This window comes from Lemur catta, chromosome 3, assembly GCF_020740605.2.
Source record: "Lemur catta isolate mLemCat1 chromosome 3, mLemCat1.pri, whole genome shotgun sequence".
Lineage (NCBI taxonomy): Eukaryota > Metazoa > Chordata > Mammalia > Primates > Lemuridae > Lemur > Lemur catta.
Genome location: NC_059130.1, coordinates 65,840,821 through 65,852,939, shown reverse-complemented (window position 1 = coordinate 65,852,939; position 12,119 = coordinate 65,840,821). Strand labels below are relative to the sequence as shown.

At 43.3% G+C, this 12,119-nt stretch overlaps 1 protein-coding gene across 1 annotated transcript in view; it reads left to right on the top strand.

Moving 5' to 3' along the window:
• Positions 1 to 2,895: 2,895 nt before the first annotated feature.
• The window catches only part of GIPC2 (GIPC PDZ domain containing family member 2), a 75,290-nt gene continuing 66,066 nt past the window's right edge, over positions 2,896 to 12,119 (top strand). Inside the window, exon 1 of the mRNA XM_045546424.1 lies at positions 2,896 to 3,293. Within this exon, the coding sequence (XP_045402380.1) occupies positions 3,057 to 3,293 (237 nt within the window). The 5' untranslated portion in view covers positions 2,896 to 3,056. The remainder of the gene's footprint in view (positions 3,294 to 12,119) is intronic.

Below are 12,119 nucleotides of genomic sequence, written 5' to 3'. Positions count from 1 at the left end.
CTCTTCACCCTCCTCATATCCCCGCTTTACCCTGGTGAAGAGCTGCTCCTTAGCCGCCCCTCAGGCAGAGGGATGCTGGCCACCTGGACCCTGGAAAAGCCTATGCAGATTCTGGAGACACGTTGGGGGCCACTTGGGCAGGGAAATCCAGGATGCTGTGTATCCAGAACATGGTCTAGAAAGGAGGGTATGAATTCTGGGTGGCCATGCCCCCTTGGGGTTGTGGACTCCCTATCTTGTAGGATGTTGTGCAGCTGAGGGAGGGCCAGAGCAGGAGCCCCTTCAAGGGTAATATTGGGTCAGGCTATTAAGTTTCCCAGGTGCTTTTCTTCCAGGTTGCTTCTGGCAGGATGTTCAAGGAAATGTCATATCTCTTCTTACAGTGATTCTCTCTACAGAACTTTCTAATTCCTCATCCTTTGGATTTTGGGATAGAAACAGCCCTGGGGTACTATATGTTAGAGTTATACCTACCCTGACCAACACTGCCCAGTCTCTTTATTAAACCATCACCAAATACTTTAATTTGAGTGTACCATCTGTTTACTGCTGCAATCATACCCAGCACAGTTGATTACTTAAGTGAGATTTCACAGCAAAGGTGAACTTGATGTAGGCCTTGAGGCAAACTTTCACTTTCTAGGCAAGCAAAAATAGGATTTAGAAATTAAAGAAACTCCAAAGGCTATAGAATCCAATCTTTCCACCCTATGTCAACACTTCAGCCCTCATCATTTGATATTTTATTTGACACAACTCAAAGTCATTCTTCTCTTTGAATTTTTTCTTAATTTCACATCCTCCTGTGTTCCCTCCTATGTTCCCAATATTGATAACATAGCTGTTATGTACCCTACAGTGACTCATTTCTCCTACTTTTCTTTAATCAAATTTCTGTGAGCTCTTTATTCATATAATGCATTGTGAAGCCATTTGGCTTTTATTGGATGGGAATGCATCATTTGCTTATTAGGTTTTTTCCTACTCTTTTCTCATTAGCCCAAGACAATTAAGGTAATACTATTTGGTGCTATAGCAATCATAACCTAAAGGCAAATTCGAGCCCTGAGATCCTGTGGCAGCACCCATTTTTAGGGATATGTTTATATTACTTTTCTAGATGAACCAGAATATGTTTATATTACTTTTCTAAGTCACAGAAACATAAAACAAAAAATTTAAAGTTATCCTAAAGAATTCATAGACTCCTCTTTCCTCCCCCAGTGCATCTGCTAACCTTAATTTGAGACACATGGGTTTTCAGGACTGCACTGATGTGCGAGGTGAGGGAAAGGGAAAAAGCCTAGTATGACGATGACTCAACAGTGTCTGGTCTGGGCCCTGAGTGCATGGTGGACCTAGTCGCTGACATTAGGAGTAAAAAGAAAACATACATTCAGGAGAAACGATGAGGTCAGTTTTGTACAATCTCAGTTGTGAATTTCCTGCAGTAATTGTCTTTCTGGTCGAATGAGCTGGAGATATAAATTTGGAAGTCAACATTGTGAAACCAAGATAGTAGATGTGGTCATTCAGGGAGAATATGCAAACATAGGAGATGGCTGAGGAAAAACAGCCTTAGTGAACACAGTTCCTGGGCAGTAGCAGTTGGGTGGGGGGGGTGGTGGTAAGGAAGCCAAAAGAGAGGTAAAATTTAAGAATAAAATGATTAATGCAGTCAGATGAGAGGCTGAGCTGAGAGGATTGCTTGAGGCCAGGAATTTGAGACCAGCCTAAGCAGCATAGTGATACCTGTCTTTACAAAATGTAAAAAAAAAATATCTGGGAGTGGTGGTGGGCACCTGTAGTCCCAGCTTCTTGGATGGCTGAGGTGAGAGGATCCCTTGAACTCAGGAGTTCCAGGCTGCAATGAGCTACGATCAGGCCACTGCCCTCCTCTAGCCTGGGCTACAGAGTGAGACCCTGCCTCTATTAAAAAAAAAAAAAATCAAGTAAGATAAAGACTGAAAACAGTTACGTTTGGTGATTAAGAAGTGCCGACCATAGTAAGTGCAATTTCAGTAGAGTGCAGGGCAAAGTCTGATCACAGTGAGTCCAAGAGCAAGGGGCCAAGTGAGGAAATGCAGCTATTAATTTAAGACTTTTGCTTTGTTGTGAAAAACATAGCCAGATGGGACTGCAAAGATGGAGGACTTAAAACTATGCAACAATGTTGACCATCGGTGGCACCAGCTGGGGAGGTAGCTTAAAAATAGAGGTCATTGAGTGGAGAGATCAGATCAAGGATCAAATAAAAAGAGATTTCTTCCAAGCCTGGAGAAGGGAGGTGGGTGGAGTTTACAGGCAGGAGGTGGGGAATTGAGAGCCCCCACACTTCACACCAAAGGACCTGTTTTCTCCGCGGAATAGAGGGAAGGTCCTCACCGGAGACAGAGGAGGGCGGGGGTGGGGCAAATGGCTTGGGAAGAGCACCGAACGTTGGGAGAGAAAGCTGCCCAGGAAAAAATACTGAGAGGTGCTGAGTTTGTTTGACTATGACTTGAACCTGGCACCAATCTCAAGGTTCTGTGACTCTTCCTTCTAATTCTGCCCTGCAGCGTGTAAGACCCAGAGGAGGCAGACGATGGTTGACTTCTGCTTAAATCTCTGTCCCCAAAGGCCCAGACGTGCTGACTTGAAGTCCTGTGGCCCAATCGTGTGTCAGTGCCTGCCAGGAATTTACGAAAAGCACAGAAGGGTCAGCGTGCTTGCACTCCAATGCGTGTCGTTCTGTGCTTTCGGCATCCCCAGGCCTTCACGGAAGCCCAGTCGTTTTTCACAAGAAGGAGGCATAACCCGGAGAGGAGATGAGGGACTCTGCGTAACTCTCCTTCTCCCAGATCCCTCTCGAGGGAGGGAGGCCGCTGCCTCCGTCCAGGTGCCGTCTCCAGGTGGAGGGGGGAGCCCGACTCGCTGCAGGCGGAAGCGCCGCTGCCATTGGCCCAGCGGCGACGATTACCTGCACGGGGCCCGGGCGCAAAGTCCGAGGCGCGAGGCGGGGGCGGAGGCGGGGGCAGGCGGCAGCGTAGGTGGGCCCGCACTCTCGGCCAGGCAAGATGCCCCTGGGGCTGCGCGGGAAGAAGAAGAAGTCCAAGGAGACCGCCCCGCTGGTGGGGGGCGAGCAGACGGACGCGGGCGGCGGCAGCGTCCCCGGCCCCCCGGCTCCCGCGCGCAGGCTCGTCTTCCACGCGCAGCTGGCGCACGGCAGCCCCACGGGCCGGGTGGAGGACTTCTCTAGCGTCCAGGAGCTCTACGCCAAAATCGCGGGCGTGTTTGAGATCTCGCCGTCGGAGGTAAGGGGCCAGGGGTGCAGCCTCTCCCTCCCTCTCCCCGTCTTTCCCACGCGCCGGCTTAGATTGGCCCAGGCTCGCTGTGCTGCGCTTCCCGGAGCCTGATCGGATGCAGGGTAGAGTCCTGCGGGAGCGTCCCAGGGCAGTGAGCGAGCCCTCCTGGGAAGGGAAAAGGTGGGTACCAGGAGCAGAGAAAGCCACATCCTCAGAGATCCGGCCTTTGGGAAACTGGGGGCGAGGCAACCTTTCTTCCGTATGCAAATGCCTTTGCTCCAGACGTCTCAGATTCAGTCGTTCAGGGCGTGAACAACTCCCCAGAGTCCGAGATCCGGCCCGGCAGACACCCGCCACCTCATCTGGACTTTACTCTCCTGTTTCCTCCGCGGGCGTGAGAGAGTCACGTTGGGCATCTCCCTAAATTAAGGGGCGGGGGTGCGGGGTGGGGAACAGAAGTGCCGTCCAGCAGATACCAAACCGAGGCCCACTTTGCACCCTCATCTGTCATTTCCAACATCAATATCCGGAAACCCTTTGGTGGTATTTCCAAGAATTTTAAAAAGCTGGGCTGTAATTCCAAGGGTGGGTAACCTAGAGAATCATACTTAATCCCATGAGACTAGTCAACAAAATTTTCATGGGGGAGATCAGCTGTAACTTTTACATCATATCCTAAAAAGGGACTGAAGTTTCCCTTAATTAGATTGTGTGTGGGCCTGGAACTGGGGTTTGGTATAGGCATGATCTCGAAAGCACTAGTTTATATGGACATTTATGTGACTACTTGATTTGTGCTTCCTCATGTGAATTGCAAGTGTAGGTGTGGGAAGTTAGCTCAAGAAATATTTTGTCCACATTTCTAGGAAAAGCACGTGATTTTGTTGCCCTGGACTCCCAGGAGTGCAGAGAGCTGCCCTGGAGTGCTGGAGCGAAGCGGGGCATCTGGATACCTGTTCTTTAGTTGTTTGTCAGGTCTGTTCAAGGGAAATTGAGGTCAAGGCAAAATTCCAAGAGGAGATGAAAGAGAGCCAAAAGTATAACCCTTTTTTTTTTTTTCAGGGTTCCCAGGCACCAAGGGGCAAATTGCAAACCCATTTGGGAATTATTTATGTTGATATAGAATATGAATAATATTTTATGTTTGTATGGTAATTTTCAGTTCAAAAAGCACTTTCACAGGAATAATTTTTTTAAAATCTTCTCTAGGGGAGGTGGGTGGCAGATTAAATACAATAAACTTGGATGTGGAGCCAGATTCTACCATTTACTAGCTAGCTGTGTGGCCTTGAACAAGTCTAACTTATCTCAGTTTTAGCCACCTATAAAATAGAAATAGGAATACCTACCTTGAAGGGTGTTGTGAATACTGGGGATCTTATGTAAACCTATCAGATGGCATGGTACAATACGGCCAGTGCTTGATAATTGTAACTAATATTATTAATACCTAACAGTTAAATGGGAGGCTGAGGTGCCAAGTGATTGTGCCTTGGCTAAGGTAATATAACTAGCAAGAAAAAAGCTGGGTTGTTATTTACATTTGGATCTTCTGATGTCTAAGCTAGTGAGCCCATTAGCATACTCAACTGACAACTTTAAATGTCTCTCCTGTAACCAGGAACTCCAGTTTTAGTTACAGATGCTCCCCAATATGTTCAATTTAAGATTTTTCTATTAATACTTTACTGTGGGTTTACTGGGGTATTAAATGCATTTTCAACATATGATATTTTTGCCTAACGATGTATTTATTGAAATGTAGTTCCTTGGTAAGTCAAGGAGCATTTGCACTTTGCATTAACAGTTTTCCTCATCATTATATATGACATTATTCTGAGCTCAAGATACATGATTTTATTCAATCCACTTAATCCTTTACAAGTAAATATTATTAATATCTCTGCTTCACAGAGAGGTAACTGAGGCTTTCAGGTTCAGAACTTTTCAGAATTACACCTAGCAAGTGGCAGAGCCTGGATTCGAACCCAGTTTGTTATTTTTTTTCCTGACTCCAAATTCCATGAAGCTATATTGCTTCCTAAGTTTTCCAGAGTCTCTCTGCAAGAGCTGGGTAGCCATGTTCAACATTTTCAGTGCGCTGACTTGCAAGATAAAATTCCAAGATAATAAACACAAGCTGTTTTGATGTGTTATATCAAAGTTCACAAATGAATTTTCATAACCCCTATATATGCATATTAGCATCCTTTTGCATGTAACCAACATTAATGAAAGTTTTCCATCTGTATTAAAAAGAGTTAAGTATTTTTAGGATAAAGTATTGGTCATGATAGTATAGTATATCATAAGTATCTTACTAGTTCACTTTGAAACAGAAGTAACTTATTAAAATCAAATGAATACCAGGGAGATTCTGTTTCCTTTCTCATTCCCCCAGCAAGCAGTTTTCCCAATAATAATGGTATAAGTAACTTTTGAGATGTTAGTGGGGACAAAACAAAAATGTCCCCCCTCTTCATAGGAGTGAAAAGGTAAGTCCCACCCTTTTTCCAGAGAGGTGGCTGTAAGGATATAAATAGCACCACGTGAAGAGCTGTACACTCTCTACTGAGGGGAAAAAAGGAAAGGACTTGATGTCAGGTGGAGCAGACACAGGCAAACTTAGTGGGGGCCCATAATGTGCCCACAACCGTGCTAGGCATGGAAGCCTACAGTGTAGTCATTCCATCCACACCAGAATTCTTTTCATTTTACAGTTAAGCTAAGTGAGACTCTGCAAAATTAAACAGGCTGATATGTAGTGGAGCCGGGATTTGAATTCAGTTTCTCTGGTTCCAAGTCTGTTACATAGCAGCTGGGAGATTCTTGGTAACTGCATTCAAATACCAAATACAAACCCGGAAAAACTTCTTTTTTAAGCAGACTTTTTTTTTTCTTCCAATTAAAGCCTCAGTCTCAACCAAAAAAATATTTATTGCTTCAAAAAGATGCTGTTGTAGATTTCAGCTAGCATTTCATGATCCCTGAAGAAAGAAGCTAATGAAGCCTATGAATCACTTAAGATTTGTTACCAACTCTGGGCAGGGTGCAGTTTATTGTGATTATTAAGTTGAAACAGATGGCCAATTATACAAAAAGCCCTTGTATCTGTTGTATCTGTTGCTGTTGTATCAAAACAACTAAATGAACAATTCAGTAAAAAGAAAAAAAGTACCTGTAAATTAATCTTGTCTAAGGAACAGCTAGCTTATAACATAAATGCAAGGATGTTTTTTCAGGAAGTTTAATGTCATCTTTTAAAATGTTCAGGTTATGTAATAGCCCTTGAGCTATAGTCCTAAATTTTGTTGAAGGGGCATTTTGAATATTTGACTACTGTAATTGTTTGGCAAGTAGTTTGTGCCATGACATGTTTTTATTACTTAATTCTCTATTATGTGGAAAGATGGTAGGAAAAGATAATGAATGTGAAAGCTTTATAAGAAATAAATAAATCAGTTTGTAGTTAGAAGCTTTACATGTCCAGAACTGGAAACTCAGACTTAGTTTCTTTATAGAATTCAGAAATTGTTTCCTTTGACGTGGTTATATTAGTATGTGCATGATATTAGATACCAAATAGTCCACTGAATGAATGAATCATTCACTAACTCATTTTCTCTTGATACATAAAGCAGTTAAATAAAGCAGTGTACTTGAGAACCAGAAAAGACAAGAATTGTGATTTTTAATTTCAAACTCTATACCTACAATCGTGCTATTATTTCTCTTAAATCAAACAGACCAACCTTGTGACACCTGTTCCCATCCCCTATGCTACCACCCCATTCATTTCTTCTTTATAGCAAAACTCCTCAAAAGTTGCTGTCTCCAATGAGATACAGTTTGTTCTCATTCTCAGCTCAAAACCCTCCATGGCTTCCCATCTCACTTGGAACAAAAGCCAAAATCCTATGATAGGCTGTAGCCCTGTTACCTCTCTAAAATCATAGTTCCTTCTGCTCCAGCCAGTTTGGCCTCCTGGCTATGCCTTGAACCTCAGGAGCCTTAAGGCTTTTGCACTGGTTGTTGTCTCTGCCGGAACCTCTTCCTGCAGAATGCTTTCCCTACGTCTGCTCAGATGTCATCTTCTTGGCGAGGCTAGCACTGATCATCCAGTCTAGAAGTACAGCACCCCCTCTTCCCTTCTCCGCTTAATTTTTTCCACAGCATACTAACATCCTATGTATATTTAAGTTATTTTATGGTCTTCCCCACTCCCCCAATATGAGCTCCACAAAGGCAAGGATTTTTGTCTTTTTTATTTACTGATGTAGCCCCAAGGGCCTGGACTATATCTGAAATAGTTGGAGCTCAAAAAATATTCCTTGAATAAAAGAATCTTCACAAATTCACTACTTAAAACCCTGTATCTTTACAGCTTTAGTACTGGTTATAATACTGGTAAGTAGGGGTTAATTTTATGTTGTACTGTGAAGAAAGAGACTAGCGTTTGACGGGGGGGGGGGGGGGGGGGGGGGGCCGGCAATGATGAACACCACTCATCTTTAAGAAAAATGTTTTAAGTTGTATGTATTTAACAGATACAAGATGATGTTTTGATATACATATACATAGTGAAATTATTATTACGGTGAAGCTAATTAACATATCTGTCTCAGAAATTATAAAACTTGACACTGTGTTTGCAAGCAAAGTCAATTCCTAAATGAGTTAGAGCATATGGGGCGCTGGCTTGTGAGGCTTCCCAGAAACCGGTGTCTTTTCTCAACTTGCTGACAGCAGCACTGAGCTCTGATGAAAGTCAATATTCTGTATTTAGGTGGTATTTCTAGAGGACGTGCTCTGCAGACTTTATAATTTCCCAGCAATGCAGATAACTGGCAAGTGGAACTGTTGTCTTTCTGGCTCAGAAGTGGGAAGCTGGGAAGAAGAGAGCAAAATGGGGTTTACTGACTTGCATATAATTCCCACCCTCCGGAAAAAATAAACAAGAAAACCCCACAAAAATGAAGGAATTGGGAATTTGGTGTGAATTTAACTACCAAGCTCTGAGGACTAGGAAGTAAGCCCACTAAAATCGAGTAGAAAAAGTGTGAGAAAGAGGAGAGCAGTCCCTGACACCTGGGAGCTGGCCTAGCCCTCATAGGTAGGCCGTGGCGTTCTGTTGCACATAAACAATTGCATCAACAGCGGGTAAGACTGCTCTGTGACTGTGATCATTTCTTCCACCTTTATACACAGGTTTATTAAGATACTTGGTCATAGAATTATCCTGACTTTCTGACAGCACTGTATCCAGAGCAAACCCCTGCTTCAGACCCTCCCCCAAATCACCTAACACCTGCCTAACTCCTTTCTAACACCTCTTCCTGAGACCCCCAGAGTTTCCCATGGAGCACTATCACCCTAGTTGCAAGGAGCAGTAAACTGCAGGTGAGAATTCCTGGTGGTCTTTGGCTGGGGGGTATTGACAATTGTCAGTTGTCACTGTGGGCTAATTACAATGCATATTCTGAAAAGGCACCCTGAATTTGGCTTCCCCGACTCTGCCCATTCTCTATTTTAATATTCTGATGCTCTGATCATACCAATCTTTTTAAAAACTTCCAAGGCTCCCAGATAGTTACAAATAACCCCCACCAGCCAGTGTCTCATATTCCTGCCTGTCCTTGCGTCCTCCTGTGCCTCCTGCTCCAATCTCATCTCCTAACAGTCCCCTTTACATTCAAGGGTATTTAACTGCTTCATTCTTCATTTCTCATGCTGTTCTTATTTCTTTGTTCCAATAGCTCCTTCTCACTTTTCTAGTCTCAACTGTCATTCCTCCAAGGAGCCTTCCCTGTGACTTCACCAATCTAGATAACCACTAACGCACCATTGTTAACATAACATTTGCACACTAAATTGACTTTAGTTACTATTCTCCTTTCCTGAGGATGGGACTTTTTTCTTTTTAAATCTTGTTCCCTGAGTTGCTGGATGGCTAGGCTGCTCCATAAACATTTGCTAAATAAAGGTAGAAGGTAGATGTAGTAGGAGATTGAAACTGCAGATATAGATAGTCATGAGACTACAGATGTCCTTGAAGTTGTACAGATTTCACTCTGTAGGCGATAAGAATAACTCAAATGTTTTTCAAAAGAGGCAATGATCCCTGACGTGCGTTTTATAAAGTAGAAGCACAATCAACCATATGTTCTGTTTTCTTTATAAGTATTTGGTTTAAATGGAATATAATGGTATCTTCTGGATTTATACAGTACCATCTGAAAAGTTATAAATATAATCATTATGTATGCTTAATATCCTCTCATGAACATCAGCATCATTTTTTTTGAAAAATCAAGCAAGAAAAACATGACTCATTTTGAGAAGTGGGAAGAGAATCCACCAAGCTGCCTTATAGACCTCACTGTTATCAAGAAGGTACGAAATGCAGCCGGGCGCGGTGGCACACGCCTGTAATTGTAGCACTCTGGGAGGCCGAGGCGGATGGATCACTCCAGGTCAGGAGTTCGAGACCAGCCTGAGCAAGAGCGAGACCCCGTCTCTACTAAAAATAGAAAGAAATTATCTGGCCAACTAAAATATATATAGAAAAAATTAGCCGGGCATGGTGGTGCATGCCTGTAGTCCCAGCTACTCGGGAGGCTGAGGCAGGAGGATTGCTTAAGCCCAGGAGTTTGAGGTTGCTGTGAGCTAGGCTGACGCCACGGCACTCACTCTAGCCCGGGCAACACAGCGAGACTCTGTCTCAAAAAAAAAAAAAAAGGAAGGTACGAAATGGAGAAGACTGTCCTTGTGCTGGAACTCCCCTGAAGTAGGTGTGTTAACCACCCAAGGATAAAGTTCGAACCCCTGGGCAGGGGTAAACTCCTGTTCAAGCTCCTGTAGGCCGATGGCTGGCCCTTCACCTTCCCTCCCCTGCTCCTACCATTCCAGCAGTCCTGAGTGGAGTGGAAGGCTGTCCACAGGTTGCAAGCAATGCAGGAACTCAGGTTACCCTGGGCAATTTCTATGCATGCATGTGTCTGTTTGGCTGCCGTAACTACCATAGCCTGAGGTGCCAGTAAGCAACAGAAATTTTTCACAGTTCTGGAGGCTGTAAGTCCTAGATCAAAGTGCCAGCGGATTTGGTGTCTGGTGAGGGCCCGCTTTCTGGTTTATAGTCAGCTGCTGCTTTGTTGCATCCTCATGTGACAGAAGGGGTGAGGCAGCTCTCTAGGACTTTTTTTTTTTTTTTTTAATAAGGACACTAATCCCATTCATGAGGGCTCCACCCTCATAACCCAGTCACCTCTCAAAGGTTCTAAATACTATCTCTACCTCCAAATACTGTCACCTTGGGGTTTAGGATTTCAACATATGAATTTTGGGGGGACACATTCAGTCTATAGCGGTATCTATAATTAAAATATATAGGGAAGTAAGCTCAGGACAGCTACATCTGCACAGTTTCTGTGGACAGTTGGAACATTGTTCATCCGGTCCAAGTTAAGGCAGTAGCTCTAGACTTTGGAGAACTCTGGAGACCAGGTCTAGTTGTCCTTTACCCTCCATCTCAGCCTCTCTCTCCACCCCTACCCCTTACTCGCTCCCTCCCTCCCTTCTTCCCTCCTCCTTATTCTGCTCTTGACTGATTCTCTTTTCTCATCCTCTTGACTTGGCTCCTCCCAGGCCCTTATTACCTCAACTCCCTATGTCTTTTTGTTTCTTTGCCTCTCTACTTTCTTTTTTTTTCTTTTTCTTTTTTTTTGCTGAGACAGAGTCTCGCTCTGTTGCCTGGGCTAGAGTGCTGTGGCATCAGCCTAGCTCACAGCAACCTCAAACTCCTGGGCTCAATATCAAAAGTATACCTCAAGGAGAGGACTGTGGACATGACAGGTATTCTGAAACTTCTTGAATTAGGGGAATGTAAATGGAAGATACCTTCCATGGTCTGTCTCGAACCTGAAACTATTTGCAGTTCTCAATGCCTTTTATGCATTGTTCTTCCTTTTATCTGGAAATTTTCCCCCTACTCTTTCCCTGTTAACTCCTACTTGTGCTGCAGGACTCAAGAGTCACTACCCAGAGCCTTCCTGCCACCTCAGGACTGGGTTCTGTGTCTTTCCTCTGAGTTTCCATAATGCTTATCAGACATTGTTGGTTTAATGTTTGTCTCTTCCATAAGATTGAGAGCTACTCTGGGCAGGGATTGCCAGTTAGTATGCAGTAAAACTATTTTTAAAAAATTTAAACTTTTTATTACAGAAACTTTATGCAAAAGCAAGGGGATAATGTAATTAACTCCCATGTGCCCATCTTCAACAGTTATCAACATTTGCCAATGTTTCTCTTTATCCCCATTAAAAAAGTTTCTATTATTAAATATAATGAGGTAGAAAGAAGCACATAAAACATATGTACAACTTAATGGATAAGCTGAACACGCTTGTAACCACATCTGTGTCAGGAGTTAGACCTTACTAGCCACAAGAGAACCTTCTATGTGCCCCCTTCCATCTGCCTCCCCCAAGAGTAACCACTATCTTGACTTTTGTGGTAATGGCCCACACTTTTCTTTATAGTTTTATCACTTAAGTATGCTTTCCTAAACACCATAATTTAGAGTTTTTTTGAATATGTCTTTGAGTCTCTCAATCTATAGATTTACCCTTCAGCTTGTTTTTTTGTTCCTTTTCCAGTGTATTTGTTGAAGAAGCCAGATCTTTTATCCTGTACAATTTTTCAGTTTTTTGTTGATTGCATTTCTGTAGTCTATCATTATATTTCCCATAAATTGATAGCTGTATCTTAATGCTTAATTACCTGAAGTTTGATATTTTTTTTGTAATGAGACAATATCAAAAGTATAGTTAAACTTTT